Source organism: Rattus norvegicus, chromosome 7, assembly GCF_021556685.1.
Source record: "Rattus norvegicus strain SHRSP/BbbUtx chromosome 7, alternate assembly SHRSP_T2T, whole genome shotgun sequence".
Lineage (NCBI taxonomy): Eukaryota > Metazoa > Chordata > Mammalia > Rodentia > Muridae > Rattus > Rattus norvegicus.
In genome coordinates, this window is record NC_141540.1 from 100,065,630 (window position 1) to 100,084,346 (window position 18,717).

Below are 18,717 nucleotides of genomic sequence, written 5' to 3' on the forward strand. Positions count from 1 at the left end.
AGAACAAGCAGACTATTTCAGCAATAGTATGTATGAGGGACATGAATTCCCAATGCAGCGAGATCCTTTTACCTTACGTAACTGGTGAACAAGGTAACTTAGTCGACCTATCCCCTTAGCTGTGTGTACTGGTGATAAAAGTGTTAAGAGAGCACCAAGGCACGCTAAAAATTAATGCAGCAGCACCTCTAAGTGTCACTTAACTTGAAAGTTAGTCAGAAGCATCAATAAAAACAGATGCCCGAACTTTGAAGTGCTTTAGCATATAAAGAGGAGGCATTAAACCACCAAATTGTTTCTATATATTTACCCCCCCTTTTCCCCTGAACAAATACATTTAAATTACCAATGGCTTCCCCAAATAACTTAGACCATTAAGTTTTATTGATGCTAATGACCTCCACGGACTTGAGGTTTTAGGTCCTTCCAAGGATATCTAAAACCATCTTAGATTTAAAAATACTGTCTCCATTAGACAATGTAACACTCCTGGTTACATACACTGCTGGTATGTGCAAAAATCGAGAAAACTTAGCAAGTCAGGTATTGGTATTGTGGAACATGCTTTTCAATAACGGTTATAAAATTATATTCAAAGGACCCTCCAATCTTATAGCATGTTGACAATGTAGAATTTTCAAAACCTTGCTTTAGAAAAGGGAAAATGATCACCTCACCTGAGTGACAAAAGCTTTCTAAGATATGGCTGCCTATATTGTTTTCAAAGAGCACCTTTTCAGAACTGAGTCTTTTTAAGCCACACATAGAATACACACATAGACTAAAGGTATGCTAGTCTTCAGTTACGATTTTCTGTAATGTGATTTACTAACTGAATTGATTCTAATACTGCATTTTCCTGTAAAAGGTGTGTGGGTAAGCAATGCCTGAAATTATCCATTACTTTATGTTGACTTGCAATCTCCTAAACTGGAAAAAAAAATTATAGTGGTAAAGGATACTAGTAATAGAAAGTTTCTTAAGTTGTGATGGTAAGCCGTGCTAACATCAGGAAAGAACTCACTTTCCTCTCATGCAAAGGCCAAACGCAAACTTTCAAGATGACTGAATCCATTTTGGTCTTTGCATCTTTTCAAATCTTCTTCTGAACTTGTAGCCTTTCCACGTACACTCAATTCTGACCTACCACATTCCGCACTTGTTTTAAAAATACACTATCTTAACATGTCTGTTTAAAAATAGCTTTCCTTTCATCCTTTCCCGATTATTTTTAAGTGGAAGTGTGTTTTTCATTTTCAAGTCACAGATCCCCTAACCCCAACCACCCAAAACACTCACTCATTTCACTCTTTCAGACCCCACGGAAACAAACTCTGGAGTTCAATGTGAATCTCCAGGCTTCCAGTACACACTCTGTTGCTGGCTCAATACAATCTTTCCATTTGCCAGGAAAAGATTTCCTTGGGCCGTTCCACCGCCAGATGTGAGAAGCAATATACAAGCTAGAGCATCTTGTGGGGGAACATCCACCCACCTTCAAGAAAGTTTCCTCCTGCCTGCCCAGTTCCTGGTACTTTCTTAGACAAGGCAGGGCATGCCACCTGCATGGGTACAGGTTCTCGGGAAGACACAAAGGCTTAGGGAATGGAGGTGGGGCTGGAGAGAGGAGACACAGGGCAAACCAAAACAAAACCTGAGACTCAGCTGGCATATCAGGATGAAACTCCTAAATTCCACTGCCAGGGAGGCACCAGCCAAGCTCGGCCTTAGCTGCCTGGCATGATCCGCGCGTGTCCTGTCTTGGGAACGCTTGGGAGGTGGAAAGTTTCCCCTTTCGGCAGTGCCAGGAGCGAGACCAGAGTGTGGGGAGGCAACAGGGGTCCGGGAACTAGGTCTTCCCGAGCGGCCCCACCCGCTTACCTTGTGCGATGGCAATGGACTCGAAGCGGTGCAGCTCTTTGAGCAAGCAGCTCCTTTCGGTGGAGTGCAGGCTGTAGATGAAGTCGCGGGCGCCCTGCGCCGTGTTCAGCGCCTCCATGGGCTCCTTCTTGGGGTGAGTGCCCAGAAGCCGGGGACCACTGGGGACCCCGAGAGCCAGCAGTCCCCGGCCGCAGCTGCACCAGGACGGCGGGCGGTGCGCGGCGGCAGGGCCCGGCCTCAGGCTGCGCGCCGTCCGGCTCCCCAGCAGCGGCAGCAGCCGGGACATGACGCTGGAGCACGACCCCCGCGGCAGTCCCAAGGGAAGATCGCTATGGACGCAGCTGGACAGAGGCTCAGGAGCTGGGCTCAGCCCGGCCCCGCCCCGGGTCCTCCAGACGAGCGGCCCGGGCGCCCGGCACCATGCACTCTGCGGGCCCGCGCAGCGACCGCCTCTCAGCCGTGCCCGCTCCGCTTCCCGCAGGCCGTGAGCCCAGGAAAACTTTCTGTGCCGCGGCCGGGCCGGGAGCTCAGAGCGGGCGGGCGGTACCGGCGGGCGCCTCCCGGTTGAGGAGCAGCGACGCGGGCGAGCTCGGCGAGCGTGTCTGATCTTCCAGAGGGATGAGTCACCGCGCGCCGCCCTCCTTCAGCGCCGCCCTCCGCCGCCGGCCGCTTTCCCACCCTCTGGCCTCACGCCGGCCCCACTCAGTAGGATTGCTGCGCCCTCAAAGCAACCGCGCCGAGACTGTCAGGCCTTAGCTGCAGCCGCAGCCGCTACCCCTAGCGGTGGAGCCCGGGATAGGAGGGCGGGGCGACAGGAAATGGGCGGGACTTGGGTGGGACTACGCCGGCGCATAGCAGCTCGGGAGGGGGTTCATCCAGGAGTCTCCACCCACTCCCTTGCGTGGCAAGGAAACGAAGGGGCGCGTACCCTGTCAGACGGCATCCGCCTGTGTTAAGTGCACTGCAAGAAGCAGCAAAAAAAGAGTTCAGGGTTGGATGCCCACCGTGGTGGTACAGCTGCCGCACTGTTTCCGCGACGTCGTCCTAAATCTGGAGCTCGGACGACCCTGGAGGAGCAGCGGGACCAATAAGAGCCTCGTGGGGTGACAGCACCCTGCCCAGGCCTGTGGGACTTGAAGCACAAAGAGCCGCGCCCTTCGCCAAGCTAGTGCCCACCCTGGTCAGACAGTGCGGCGCCTAAACACCCTCTCTGGCAGCTCCCTGGGGAAGGCTGGGCCGGTTCAACCCGTCCCAAAAAGAGGAGGGTTTGATACTGAGACTTAAGGTTTGCGGAGGAGACTATTCTTGCCTGGCATGACAGCTCTTTACATGCAGATTGCTAACTCTGGAGCCAGGGCAAGAATGTTGTAAATCTTTTTCGAGTGGTCTCTAGCGATTTACGTCCCTCTTTTGGTACCACACAGAGGAGAGAATTCTGTGGTTCTCTCATCCCTCTTATCCAGATCCTAGATATCTTCAAAGCCAGGGCCAAATGTCACCTACTCCATGAAGCTTTCCCTTCTTTGTAAGGAAGATCACTGCTTTATCTGAACCTATCTAAGGACACTTAGGCACCCTATCTTAGAAACATAAATCTGCTTAGATGATAAATCTACTCAAGTGTAATTAAGATCCAAATCCCTTTATCGTAACCAACGCTGCAACCAGCTCAGAACCTTGCGTGTAGTGAGTGAATGTACTATACACGTGTAAGACAGCACAGTCAGACCCCCTCCCAATCTGTGGCTTTGAATTTGCAAATGCAATGAACCTCAGACCAAAAGTACTTGGAAAAAAATGTGCGTCTGCCTGAAGCATCTGCAGACTTTCTTCTTGTCATCATTCCATTAATAGAACAGTGAAACAACTATTTCCGTGCACCTCACTGTATTGGTTATTATAAGTAATCGAGAGATGATTTAAAGTATGTCGGAGAGCCCAATCGGCTGTTATTTTTACAAAACTTTCGGTTAAAATTAATGCCCCCAAAAGTTAACTGGGGGGGGGAGGGAACCCTCCTCTAGAGTGGGTGGCGCCTTCTGCCAGGTGGTCTAGAGAGGAAGGGGACTCCGTGTGAAACTGGTGCTGCTTGTTTACACTGCCTTCAAGTCTTACTGGCGAACATGTCCTTCTTTGTACTACTGTCGTCCTCCATGATGCCACTGTCCAGATTCTTCAGCCTTCTGATCTGGAATGAAGACCTGAAACCCTCCGGGAATCTCCCAAGCCCCAAGCACCAGATTAGGTCTGTGGGCACATTCAATTTCATGTACAGGCCCGAGGGTGGGTGTGGGTGGGGAGATTAGGGGGTAGGGGATGGGGGGTCCCTGCAAGCTGTGAACAGACACCACGATCAATGTAAGTTTTAAGAAGGACAACATTTAATTGGGGCTGGCTTACAGGTTCAGAGGTTCAGTCTATTATCATCAAGGCAGGAGCACGGCAGCATCCAGGCAGGCATGGTGCAGGAGAAGTTGAGTTCTATATCTTCACCCGAAGGAAGCCAGGAACAGACTCTCTGCTACTGTAGCCAGGAAATGTGGATCCCATCTTATGATTGACTAACACACTGGGATGAAGGCTAGAACTTCATAGGTCATGGCATGAACCAGATAAAATAAGACAAGGGGATAAATTCTCAGTGGCCTCATTGGTGACTTCCGTTCCCTATACCCAGCCTTTGCAGAGGAATACTACCCTCTTTCTACAGAGGCAGCTGGAGTGGGGAGGGCGGGGATGAAAAGGGAGGGAGACTGACAGAAGCAGGATCATGTGCACAGTCCTCATTGTCCTGCTTAGTCCCTATAATACACTCCCTGGAGAGAAGACCAGCACAGCTCAGGAGCACGGCACATGAACACTGCCCAGGCATCATCAGTGAGTCAGTTGTGCTAGCTGGTCGTTGTTCTTTGAGTGAACCAAACTTTAGTGGCTTAGTTTATTTTGCCTGTGATTTTGCAGCTCTTTCTTGAAGTCTTTAAATTAGTTGCGATCAGATGCTGCCATTCGAAGGTTTATGTGGGCCAGACATCCAAAATGACTCACCATGTAGCTGACATGTGACACTGGCTGCTGGCTACCTGGAAACTCAGCCCTTCCAACATGGCAAACTTTTGACCTGGCCATTGACTTTCCCCAACATGAGACTCTGAAAGGAGCCAGGCTTGTGTCCTCTTCAGCCCTGTCCTTGGAAGTCAGGTAACATCTCTCATATTATATTCTCTGTTCTACTAGCTGGGGAAGCAAGCCACTAAAGCCAGCCCAGAGTCAGAGGGAAGGCACTCTTCTGCTTCTTTAGTTGCTGTGACCAACATGCCTTAAAGAAACAAAGTATCAAGTTGTATTGTGGGCTCACAGTTTCAGAGTGTCCGGCCTCTGGTTGTTTGGCTTTGAGTGCTCTGAGAAGTCATGGTGGTGGCAAGAGCAGGTAGCACAGGGCAAGCCTCCCTTGCTGGGGGAGGGGAAGCAGAAAGAAAAAGGAAATACCAAAGAGCCAGCCAAAGCAGGCCCTGAGGACATGCCCCCAGAGACTTCCTCCCAGGAGCCACCACTTCCTATCTTTTACTGCTACCACATTAGGAATCCATCAAGTGATTAATCTATTGATTAAGCCTGAGCCCTCATGATTTAATTGTCTCTGTGTGTGTCATTACAAGCAGCTCCAAGTGTGCTTCACTAATCTCCTAGGCCTTTATTAATCCAATCAAGTTGACAGTCAAGATTGAGCATCACCAGTATACAGACCCCACTTCTAAATGGGGACAAAAGAATTTAAAGGCATGTTTTTATGTTAAACATGTGTGTGTGTGTGCGCGCGCGTGCGTGTTTTTATATATATGTGTGTGTATGTGTTTATATATCTGTGTGTATGTGTTTATATATGTGTGTTTATATATATGTGTGTGTATGTGTGTGTTTATATGTGTGTTTATATATGTGTGTGTATGTTTATATATGTGTGTGTTTATATATGTGTGTGTTTATATATGTGTGTTTATATGTGTGTGTGATTATATATATATGTGTGTGTGTATGTGTTTATATATCTATGTGTGTGTTTTATATATGTGTGTGTGTATGTGTGTTTATATATGTGTGTGCATGTTTATATACGTGTGTGTATGTGTGTATTTATATATCTGTGTGTGTTTTACATATGTGTGTGTTTATATATGTGTGTGTTTATATGTGTGTGTGTGTGTGTGTGTGTGTCACTCAAGGATCTTGATTTGGTCTGCCTGACTGTGTGTTCTGTGTGACAACTCAGTGTGGTGACATATTTGGAGGCTGCTGCTGCATCAATGTAATTCTCTGGATGACATTTGGAATTCTTCATATCTAGCTACTAAGCAAAGAACCCGAAGTACCCTTTGAAAAGATCACTTGGAGGAGGGGGCCTGAGCCTACAGCCTCAGATAGTTGTCCAGCATATGCATGAGGTCCTCTTGGACAATCCCGACCCACTCAAGCTTTAGATGACAACAGTTGAAGGAGTTATGCTAGAGCCACAGGTGCTCAGGTTGACTCTTCACTACGTATTATCTGCACTACCCCACGATGATAAGTCAGCTTTTCCATTGCTCATCTCTCTGTCTGGACCTGAGGATGTAATGTTCACTTGCTAATCTGTTAAATGGAGATACAGGAATCTGTTCCACAGGGCTGCGATGAAACCAATGAGTTAATGCACACGAAGTGTTTGAAATGGCATCTGACTCATGCTAAATGCTTAGCAGGCTCCCAGTTCCCATAGGCCACCCAACCCCCACCCCACGTGACCGGATCCTAATTTCAGACCCAACAGCTGATAGAGGTGAGATAGATCTTCTGACCACGTCCTTTCTCTGAAAACCTGAATGAGCTGGAGATGAGCAAATGGAGAGGAGGGAAAGAAGGAGACTTTATGTGATTGCATGTGCATATTCTGTGCAGAAGTGCACAGTAAAGCAGGTCTTCATGTGGGTGGCAAGAAAAGGCACTGAGCAAACATGAAGGGCAAAAGAGAAGATGCTAAAGAGGAGAAGAGGAACTCCAGAGGCGAAGTCTAGCCTGGCCTCAGCTCAGCCCGCTTTTCACTTCTCAGGATAACAAACATCACATCTCTGTTATAATCCCGTTCTCCTCCTGTGGAGGGTGGAGTGAGAATGGCCCCATAGTCTCCTGTATTGTCACATGCTTCTTTCCCAGCTGGGGAACTGTTGGGAAGGATAAGGAAGTGTGGTCCTGTTGGAGAACGTGCATCACTGGAAGTGGGCTTCGAGGTTTCAAAAGTCCACACCCAGCCTAGTCTCTCTCACTTTGCCTACTGCCTTTGGATCAAGGTGTAAGCTCTTGGCCCCATGCATGTTTACTTTCTGTCATGATGATCATGGATGAACCCTCTGACTGTAAGCAAGCCTCCAAGTAAGTGCTTTCTTGTCTAAGAGGTGCCTTCGTCTGCTGTCTCCTTGCAGCAGTAGAACACTAAGACACCTCCTCGTGTGAATTTCCTTCTGAGTCATGAGTCTACAGAAGGCAGCATTATAAAAATACTCTCCAGGGTTACTACCATCCTCAGTGGTAGCAGGGCACAGGCCACTCACTGTTCCTTGTGTGTGAAGTTACTCATCCGACTATTTCTATCCACTTTGAAATTCTGTTCCTTAACTTAGGTTAGAGCCTTTGTTACTTCTGCCCGTGGTTGGTAACTTCGTTAATGCATCTGTCATTCACTGAGTTCTCACCCTAGTATTCTGATCTAGGACCACGCCCCTTTAGAACTGTGATGAACAATTTGCCATGTCTTGAAAAAATAACAACCACAAAATACTAGATATACTTAAGAAACTAAAAGAAATGGAGAGAAAGAGTCTGGAAAGTAGTAGTGCAGTATTCCTTCCCAAATTTTCAATCGGGGTTCTTCAGAGAAACAGAAGCAGTAAGGTACACAGACATATAGAGAGAGATTATGAGGGACTGACTTGTCTCAGTCCTCAAAAGGCACAGTTGCAGCTCCAGCCAAAAGTTTATAAGAACTGAGGGGCACATGGATACAAAACTCCAGTGTGCGTTCAAAGACCCAAGAACCAAGAGTGCCGGTGTCCAGCACAAGAGGGGGAGATGTCTAACCTAAGCAGTGCAAGTCTCTTCCTCTGCCTTTGATCCTCCCTTAGCTCTTGTGAATTGGATTGTGCCCACCAGCATTTGCAAGGGTGTCTCCTTGCTCAGTCTGCTGACTCAAAGGCCATCCTCCAGAAACAGCCTCAGAGACACATTCATAAATAGGACTTTCAAGCTCTCTGGGGTCCAAATCCCTGAATCCGAGTCATCTAGTAATGAAGTCACCATTGCATTGCGGCATCGATTGGAGTTAGGAAGACAGTCAAGTTGCCACTGCGGTAACATGGAGATATGGCAGGGTCTGGATCTAACTCTTGGACTTTCAGACACCAAAAAGCCTGTAAGAGACAGGAGAGCCAACAAGGTAGAGAAGCAGAGTCGATCGTGGTTTCTGTTTGATCTGCTCATATCGTTAGAGATGCTTGAAATGATACTTTCTTGATGTAGCACCAGTCATGCGTCTTGTGGGCATGTTAGATAGTCTTCTGAATAACTCTCCCCTTTGCACTGCTCTCCCCATGGGGCTGGGGAGTAACTCTGGTTTGCTCGGTGATGTGGAAACTTGCTACACAATCATGTGCACCCAAGTGACAAGCTGGGCAGTTCAAGTGTGCTTGTATCCCCAGCAATAGGGGGACCATGGCTTGCTAGCTTCCAGCCTAGCTGAAAAAACACAGTCCCTAGTTTTAAGGACAGACCCTACCTGAAAGGAATAAGAAAAGATGACAGAGGATACCTGCTCCTCCTTCTGGACTCCATGTGTATACACAAATGCATGCAGCTGCACACGCATGTGCATAGCCCAAACATACACACAGAAGTAATTTTTGTAAGTGCATTGGATAATTTGCACCATTCTAAACAGCTGCTCAAAACTGCCTCTTATCACTGTTGTAGAACTTTTGTTTCTTACGATTTAATCTGCATGGCAGAAAGTGCCAATCACAGAGCAAGAAATAGTATCTCATTGAAGCAGGATAGAAAATGTAAGAAAGGGCTATCAACTGGATTCAGAATGGCTAGATTCAAGTTGCCTACGAGGCTCAGACTTACTTACCCATGAACATGCAACAAGAATGCAACGTCACCCATGTCCAACAGAACAAGCATGCAGAGAGAGGCATACACATACACACAGCGCACATATATGCAATACACACACACCTTTCTTCAGGGAAATGTTTTGTAACTTTTCCTCCTTCTAACGTGCCCTTTAGGTTTGAGATTGGAGAAATATTTTTGATAAAGGTAAAACTAGAAAGATTTTGAAATGATTGAAAAATGATTCCATCCTGGAGGCCAACGGAAAGGTCAGAGGGAGGATTTTCAATGTTCCTGTTCTTTTGGAAGAAAAATGAGCAATTGATTAAGACTCTTCTAAACACCTTCTCAAGAAGATGTATCACCGTCCCCAACACATCTGACTTTACTTCTGTCCACTCTGTACCAAGTTAGTTAGTAGAGTGGGTATAAAACAAAATGTACAAGCTCTATAAGGCCAGATTGTCTGATTATGACCCAGTTTTATCAATGTTACCAACCATTGTCCAACAGGTGTTTGGGTTCTAGGACCCAACAGGAATTCTCATCCCTGCCCTTTGGAGTCAGAGGCAGTGGTATGAACTGCTCTGGACAGTGACCATGTGATGGACATGGGACATGGTTCTCTCCACACATCTGTGCTAACCTGCAGCTTGCTCCTCTTCTACCATGGAGAGATCCACCTGCACTGAAATTGGAAAGCAAAGCTGAAAAGGAGCGGAAAGTGAATTCAAACGAAGCCTCGGAGAGAAAGATACGATGACTCTTCTGAGAACAGAAAGACATTTTAAATTCTTGAGCTACATAGCAAGTTAAAAACATTTTAAAAGGGGACTTATAAACCCATGCAGCTGGGAATTCACCTCTTGCTCGTGTCGTGAAAGCTGTAGACATTTCCTGATAGGCGACACCAGCAGGAGTCTCTGCAGGCAGAGGATGCACATGGAGCTGAAGGAGGAAAGACACACCAGGTCCTGAAGCTGGGCCAGCTGCCATTCTCCTGCTCTGCTTCCAGAGCATGGGTACCCATGCCAATGAAGGGCTCTCCTTAGAGCATCCAAAAGAGTTCAGCTTGACTGGCCAAAACCTACTCTTTAACCAGTCCCATCCATCATAGTTTCCAAACAGCGTTTGATGTCCATTCTTGAATATAAACTGACCTAAGAGATTAAAATCAGTAGTTAAATGAAGATGGAAAGACATATTCAAGATAGCCACTACTTCTTGTTGGTTTAGGAACCTCTAAAAACACAGTGAACAAATTAAGATGTTTGAGAATGCATACAATAAGCCAGGTGGGGCGTCACAAAGCTGTACCACCACACTAAAAACACACAGAAACAGGATGATCTGGAGTTTGAAGCTGGTCTGGGCGATGCAGTGTGGCCCTGTCTAAAAAGAAAGAGAAAGAAAGAAAGAAAGAAAGAAAGAAAGAAAGAAAGAAAGAAAGAAAGAAAGAAAGAGAAAGAAAGAAAGAAAGAAAGAGAAAGAAAGAGAGAGAGAAAGAAAGAAAGAAAGAAAGAAAGAAAGAAAGAAAGAAAGAAAGAAAGAGAGAGAGAGAAAGAAAGAAAGATAGGAAGAGAGAAAGAAGTCAAAAACAAAGATAACACTAACATTCCTTGCAAAATAAGAAGAAATACTACATCTATAAAAGTAGAAGTTTACAAAAGTAGAAACATACAAACACGAAAGAAAATCTCAATTAGAAATGAGGCTCCAGGTAAGTTGGCCAATCCTAGGTGGTCACACCTAAGCACACATGCATAGAGCAACCCAAAATAGACCCATCAGGTTATATTTCTATGCTCGTGTGTGTGTTGTAGCAACAATAATTAAAGAAGAGGTTGAGAGGGAGCCGGAAATATAGGAGGAGTTGGAAGGGGAGAGCATAAGGTGGAAATAATGTAAATAGTGTCCTCATGTATGAAATTCTCACAGTAATAATAAAATAAATGTTTAAACTTTTAAAACATTCCAATTAATGCCTAATCCAGTGCAAATCCTGAAAGATAACATTGCAATAAAAAAAAGTGGCTGACATAATGTAGAGGGCACAAACACTCACAGATAAGCACTAGAGACCAGTAATGGTAGTCACGCAGGGTTGTCTCCTCAATGGAGGAAATGTACACATTTTCTACCCAGAAGGCTGGGAGTGGATGTTACTAATCTAATAACCTTTGCTAGGCCATACTCAAATCCCCCTGACTTAATGTTTATACCATATGCTACCTCACTACACCTCTATCTTTAGCTTTGTTTCTAGGTCAACAGAACCCATCCTTAAAGGAGATGTCATAGGTAACTTACAGCCTGCTGGACCACTACACTGTCTCGGTCAGAGATCACACCAGATCCTCGGCCCTTAAGCTATAGAGCCCATCGTCATGGTTATATGTACTTAATGAGTGAGTCACGCCTTAAGTTTTACTTTGCATGTTGGCTTGGGATAACTGTTACGAGGAGACTTTTTCCCAAAATTGTTCTGTACTTAAATAAATATAAGATAAACTAGCTGATGTCAGACTCTAAAAGTTTGATCCAGCACTTGGTAACCAAGTTATCCTAAACCAAGTTTCCTTCAGGTACCCAACCCCTAATAACATAAGAAATGCAAACAATGACATCAAAGAAAAGTGAACCTAAAAACTCCAGCATGGTTAGTGGGGACAGAAAGCATAATTTCATGGATAGCTGTTGCTTAGCTTGCACGAGCCCCAGATACAGTTTTTTAAAGCAGTTTTGCTTACATAAAGAAGATAGTCAAAAAAAGGTATGTCAACAAACTTCTGAAAGGTTCCATATTCCCACACTGAGAGGTTCTCCTAGGGTTTCAGAACATTTGATGGAAAAAGTTCCCTTTTAAAATATCTCATCATAGGCTGGAGAGATGGCTCAGGGGTTAAGAGCACTGACCGCTCTTCCAGAGGTCCTGAATTCAAATCCCAGCAACCACATGGTAGCTCACAACCATCTATAATGGATCTGATGCTCTCTTCTGGTGTGTCTGAAGACAGCTACAGTGTAGTGATATAAATAAAATTAATAAGTCTTTAAAATATCTCATCACAACATTCCAATCACTATGGATAAAGAAATTGTCTTACTGTTTCTAGACACGAAGTCCATGGCGATGATTTGTGGGGTGAGAAGCCAAACCTATTCCATGTTGGGACCGGCCTCCAACTTAAAAAGAAAAAAAAAAGCCTGAGAACTTGACCTGCAGCAGAATTCAAGCTGCACTCACTTACCAGGAAGGACTAAAACCTGCTGTGAAGGTACGATGGCCACATCATGTGCAGAGGGCAGCATTTCAAAGCACTCCTTTCCATAAATCTCTACATCCAGTATTTCTTTCTTTCCATCCTTGCCTGTCCTTGGTGAAATTTGACCATCAAAATTTACTGAGTGCACAGTCACCTGTCTATACTTGCAAACCTATGTGCATAAAACAGCACATTTAAAGTGGGTGTATAGATCTGATTGCAAGGTGTTTTTATAGCTGCATATCTCGATAATTCCTTTTCCTTGAGCCTAACATTACTCTCTGAATACTCCACTATACCCCGGCTCCACACCCATGATGCTGTCACTGTCCACCCTTGTAGCGCCATCTTCTCTACCTGTCTCTTTCCCTTTCTTCAAGGGGGCAGATCTAATACCTTCTATGTTCTCAGATAATCCTTGGGGATTAAAGACTTCTTCTAGGGAACTCTCCACCCTTTCTGTGGTACTCCAACACCAGGGGAGCCTCCCTTTACACAACCTGAACAAGTCCTCCTTCATATTCACCTTTGCAGATAACATTGTGCCTGGACACAGAATCCTCAATATGCTCGTTGAATTTCTAAGCTACGTAGTCAATCGACGTCCGATTTTTAGAACACACCATCATTTGAAAGGCAAAGGAGAGGAGTAATCTTGGGGAACTGTCATAATGGGACCCTTGAATGTTGCCCTGAGACATAGCAGGATATGAAAATGTTTATTTGATGACTAAAGGAAATTTTTTTTAAATTGCTAAAAGAAAAAGTAAGTAATATGCATATGTTCAATGTCATGTCCACGGTATAAATGACAGTTAAGAGCAGAGTGTTAGAGTCCCAGAGAATCCAGACTAAAATCTTGCCTATGCCCCTCAGAAACTTTAATCTTTGGATCCATTAATGTCTTTGAGCCTCAGCTTCATTCTTGTAAAAATTCAGAGAATGATGGTAGCTGTGCCCTGTTCATTTTCTTCAGTAAAGCATGCATGTAAAGAGTTTTGTGTAATGGTTAGAACACATCATAAAATCCAGGCTTCAGTTTTACTATCAGGTGGGAACTGTCACTGGCTGTTACCAAGAGTGCTGGCTTAGGAATCCGAGGTAGTTCTTCCACAACACTGATGGCTGCTGGGGGGATGCAGACCAACAGTAGCAGGATTCGGGACAGTTACAGGCTCCCAGATCTAATATGGCTTTTAACGAGACCGTGTTTACCTCAGACTTCATCTTTTCGGACCTATAGGGCCCTGTATCCACTACCATGAAAGTCTGACCCCCACAGAAAGTCCCCAGAGTTTGGCATGAACAAAGATGGGGCTCAGGAGAGGAAGAGCTTGGTTGGGTGTTTCTCTCTCACTCTTAGATGTTATAATGAGCTGTAGGGTTAAACCTGATGACCAATGTCAAAGTAATACAAGCTAATCATTACCTAGCATAGTGCACAGCTGTGGTGCTTGGTACTTTGCATATTTCAACTTGCTTAATCTTAGGCTTGCAATGAATGATAATGATTATGACTGTTCACCACTTTTACAGACAGCATTATCGGTTACTGTATTAACCCCTTAATTGCTTATCCTCATCTCCATTTATAATCCTTTGAGGTAGGAGCAATTTTTTAAAAAGATTTATGTATTTTATGAATGTAAGTACACAGTTGCTCTCTTCAGACACACCAGAAGACATCGGATTCCATTACAGATGGTTGTGGGCCACCATGTGGTTGCTGGGTTTGGAACTCAGAACCTCTAGAAGAACAGTCAGTGTGCTGAACCACTGAGCCAACTCTCCAGCCCAAGGTAGTAGCAATTTTAAGCCTCCTTTTTTAATTGTTTATTTATTTACAATTTAAATGCTGTCCTCCTTCCCGGTTTCCCCCCCACAAGCCCCCCATCCCATGCCCCTCCCTTTTGCCTCTATGAGGGTGCTCCTCCACCCACCCACCCACTCCTGCCTCACTGCCCTAGGATCCGTGTTACACTGGGGTATCAAGCCTCCATAAGACCAAAGGCCTCTCCTCCCATTGATGTCAGATAAGGCCATCCTCTGCTACATATACAGCTAGGGTCCCTCCTTGTGTACTCTTGGATGGTGGTTTAGTCCCTGGGAGCTCTGAGGAGTCCAGTTAGTTGATATTGTTGTTTCTATGGGGTTGCAATCCCCTTCCCTTCGGCCCCTTCAGTCCTTTCCCTAGCTCTTCCATTGGGGTCCCTGGGCCCAATCTAATGGTTGGCTGTGAGTATCTACATCTATATTAGTCAGGTGCTGGCAGAGCCTTTCCAGGGACAGCTATATCAGGCTCCTGTCAGCATGCACTTCTTGGCATCAGCAATAGTGTTGCAGTTTGGTGGCTGCATATAAGTGGGGCAGTCTCTGGATGGCCTTTCCTTCAGTCTCTGCTCCTTTTTTTTTCTTTTTTCCCTGCATTTCCTTTAGACAGGAACAATAATTCTGGGTTAAAAATTTTGAGATGGGTGGGTGGCCCCATTCTTCAACTGGGGCCATGTCTATCTATTGGAGATGGTCACGACAGATTCGCTCTCCCCTTTGTTGGGTATTTTGACTAATGTCATCCCTGTTGGATCCTGGGAGCCTCTCACTTTCCTGAAGTCTGGGACTTTCCAGTGGCTACCACACACACACACACACACACACACACACACACACACACACACACACACTGCTTCATATCTCTATTCAATTTCCTGACCCTCTGTAGTTTTCTCCTGTTCCTTCCCTTACCTGATCTTGCCCCCTTTTCTCCCTCCCCCTCCTCTCTCCCTCCCTTTACCTCCTACTTTGTTACCCCTTCTAAATGGGATTGAAGCATCCACACTTTGGTCTTCCTTCTCCTTGAGCTTCATAACGTCTGTGGGTTGTATCATGGGTATTCTGAGCTTTAATCCTCCTCTTTTCAAATGAGAAACTAGAAATACCAATAGATTACGAGAAATTCCAAGGTCACTAACCTAATAAGTGATGGAGAGAATTCAAACCTCATTTCCACAGCGCCAGAGCTTGGATATTTTTCCCTGAAAGGCCAAGCCAAATTCAAGCATGAGCATGATGATCTTAACCTGAAAGACATTGAGTTATTACATCCTTGTCCTTGCGTGAGTTCCAAGGTCTCCTTTTTTTTTTTTTTTTTTTTTTCGGAGCTGGGGACCAAACCCAGGGCCTTGTGCTTGCTAGGCAAGTGCTCTACCACTGAGCTAAATCCCCAACCCCCGAGTTCCAAGGTCTTTAGATTTCAAAAGTCTATTTTTCTTCTTGATAACTCCAGTGGCAACACCCCCTGTAAATGATCTATTACCTGCCTAGCTTCTGATGTAACACTTTACTAATCTCCAGTTTGAATTTTCCTTTATTGCTATCCTTTGTAACCATCCCAAACAACGTCGCTCCTGAGATATTAGAAAATATAACTTTAGGGAAATGTTTTCAATGAGAGACCACTGAATACAGGACTCATTACGAGTAACCAACCTGGAATGTTCTTATCAGTCAACAGACTGTTGTTAGTTCTCCATTTTTCTTGGGCTTTCTCCTAGTGTGTGCTTCCAGATCCTGGGTATGGACCAATTGTCTGATGGACCAGGAGCCAAAACAGTCTGGTAAAGACAGCTCTCGATGTTTACAGGAAAGGCTACCAGAGCACAAAGGACTGAGGTATTTCTGTCTTGTTCAGTTGCCATACTGGTTGGCAATTTCTTATTCTGCCTAGCATGGGGCAGACACCCTGCCCTGTTTCCCTGCTGATCTCACCTCAGTCCTCTCTTCAAATCCTTCCACTCATGGTCATAGCCATGGCCAGTCAATGCTTTCCAGGCCTTCTATTTCTACTGTAGCCTTCCACTATTCCGGATCATTTGTCCTCAGCCCTTGTCACCTAGGATCCGTTCCTGGCCTGTGATCTATTGAGATTTACCACATGCCCACAGTTCATCAGACTGCTCATGTCCTTCCTTCCCTTTGAACGCAGGAGTCCAAAGCCTTATAACGTCCTCATTGAATACATCTTTACTTAATTTCTCTCCCCATTGTATTTATCACAATCAAATGCTGCCTTGTGCAATTAATTGGTAACGTATTTGAGAGACTCGTCCAAAATGCATGAGTACCTGATAGTGGGGGCTCTGTCCACCTAATACCTGGTCACATCCCAGTACCTAGCCATACCTGGCACCAAAGCAGATTTTCAATAAATAAACAAAAATTTCTAACAGATTCAGAAGTTCTCTATGTGTCTTTTCCCCCACCACAATCAAGATAGTAGTTTTCCAGATAGGAGCCCAGTTGCAGAAAAATGAAAAAACCCACAAGAAGTCAGCTTAGCTTTAAAACAATCAGCTGAGGAGGGGCTGAAGCCTGGGGGCACAGTGCTCACTCAGGATGCTGGAGGCTCTGTGTATGATTGCCAGCACCGCAGTAAAACTAAACAAAAGCAAAAGGCCCATCTTTAGGGGGCTGGAGATATAACAGATAGTAATGTGCTTACGTATTGTGCATGAGGCCTGGTTCAATTACACACACACACACACACACACACACACACACACACACACACACACGAGATAACCAAACAAAGCGCTCTAAAATGAATGAGTTATAACTTGCAACTACGTCTCTCAAAAGACATCCTATTCACCGGGTATTCCCATAACCTTTTCCAGTGAGCAGAATGAGCTCAGGTGGAGGCACTATTGTATTTATTTACCTTCTAGCACATTGTCATTGCCATTCACTATAACCAGTTTTCTGGGTAAGTCTCCATATTTCATTTTATGGATTTAATAGTCTCCATCTCTTCAGCTTACTAACTGCATAATCCAGAGAAAACTAATTTTCCATCTACAAAATGAGAATTTAGAAAGCTATACCACAGGAGTGTCCTGAGAATTCTGAGACATCTTTTATAAACAAACACAGCAACCACTCCTTTTTTTGATATAATTTATTTTTATTTTATGTTCATTCGTGTTTTGCCTGCATGTGTGTCTGTGTGAGGGCATCAGAAGGCCTGGAAGTGGAGTTATAGACAGATGTGAGCTGCCATGTAGGTGCTAGGGATTGAACTCAGGACCTCTGGAAGAGCAGTCAGTGCTCCTAACCACTGAACCGTCTCTGCAGCCCCCCAGAGCAACCTCTTCATAGTTGGCAGTCAACAAAATATCTCTGTCTGCCTCCTCAAACATTTATGACTATGGCTCCTTAACAAATGTCTACATGATACTAAGCATATGACATAATGACATTTTCCAGACCTAAGAAGAATTGCTGAACCTAAATTATATCTACTTCTAAAAATATGTAAGACCCTTGCTTAATCTGCCTTTGACCTTGACGTCGTTCAATACTGACTATTTGGAAGCTTACTTGCATTCTTGACCAACATTCACTGAAAAGCTTTGGGTAAGCCATTCACTGTTGCTACTTATAACGTGGCTCCTTTCCCTTTGAGCAGCCTTCAGTACATGTGCTCAACTGCCATTTGTAATGAAGAAGATAGCAATAACAACAGAAAGTATCTCATAAGAAAAATCATGCACAATAACTCTTAATGATTAATAATAAACCCAAGGTACTTAATGAACTATATCCTGCCAGTCTGAAATATGCCCTGGTTAAGCAGAACAACCTTTGCAATCATTACCTTTTGGGTATCTTTCTGATACCAGTAAGTGTGGCATAATTGAGGAACTGGGATAGCTAGTCTCCAACGCTCAGCCAATTATAGATCAGTAAGTCCTTACAGTCCTACTTCACTATAAATTATAGATCAGTAATTGTAGATCACTAAGTCCTTAAAGTCCTACTTCACTATAAATTACTTGAGGGCAAGGAGCAACTTTGAGAGTCACGATTCTTTGAGCACATTGTTTTTTTTTGGTTATGTGAATGTGTGTATGTCTTATCTGTGAGGAGGTAGGCACATGTGGGTGCAGTACCTGTAGAGATCAGAAGGGGGCATCACACCATGCAGGAGTGAACAAGTAGTTGTGTGTCACCTGGCATGGGTCCTGGGAAATGAAGTCAGTTCCTTTACAGGAGCAGTACACTCTCCTAACCACTGAGCCATTTCTCCCGCCCTCAATCTGGATACATTAAATTAATGGTTGTCTTCAAGGATTTTAGGTTAACCAGTTTTTTGTTACTGTAACAAATTCATGAAGCAATCATTTGCAACAAAAAGCTTCTGGTAACCCTCAGTCTAAGAGGCTCTGGTCTATGATTGATTGGCCACATTACTCTGGACAACACAGCATATGATAGTAGGAGCATGTGAGGGAGCAAAGAAATCTCGTCTCATGGTCAAGAGCAAAGAAGACAAGAGGACTGAGGTTGGTGGCCCACAATCCTCTTCACAGGTGTGTCCCAATAACCTAAAGACCCGCCAATGGGCTCCACCTCTTAAAGACTCTACGGCTCA

At 44.8% G+C, this 18,717-nt stretch overlaps 2 protein-coding genes across 8 annotated transcripts in view; both read right to left on the reverse strand.

Annotated features, from left to right (window-relative positions):
* Tmem65 (transmembrane protein 65) overlaps nt 1-2,485 on the reverse strand; it is a 109,985-nt gene extending 107,500 nt beyond the window's left edge. For all 5 annotated transcript variants that reach the window (XR_015624348.1, XR_015624347.1, XM_087558676.1 and 2 more), the window contains 1 exon segment: nt 1,882-2,485. Coding sequence is in view for 3 of the 5 variants with exons in the window: in XM_087558676.1 (XP_087414802.1) it covers nt 1,882-2,167 (286 nt within the window). In the remaining 2 variants the exon portion in view is untranslated.
* A 7,000-nt stretch (nt 2,486-9,485) lies between these two features.
* Nucleotides 9,486-18,717, reverse strand: part of LOC148004807 (uncharacterized) — a 54,352-nt gene continuing 45,120 nt past the window's right edge. Inside the window, exons 3-7 of one of the 3 annotated variants that reach the window (XM_087559782.1) lie at nt 15,257-15,364; nt 12,129-12,207; nt 10,113-10,181; nt 9,885-9,969; nt 9,486-9,789 (exon numbers count right to left, since the gene is read on the reverse strand). In XM_087559782.1, the coding sequence (XP_087415908.1) occupies nt 9,663-9,789; nt 9,885-9,969; nt 10,113-10,181; nt 12,129-12,150 (303 nt within the window). In that variant the 5' untranslated portion in view covers nt 12,151-12,207; nt 15,257-15,364 and the 3' untranslated portion in view covers nt 9,486-9,662. Of the gene's footprint in view, nt 9,790-9,884; nt 9,970-10,112; nt 10,182-12,128; nt 12,208-12,813; nt 12,980-15,256; nt 15,365-18,717 lie in introns of those variants that run through there. The other 2 variants (XR_015625579.1, XR_015625580.1) reach the window with 2 other exon arrangements.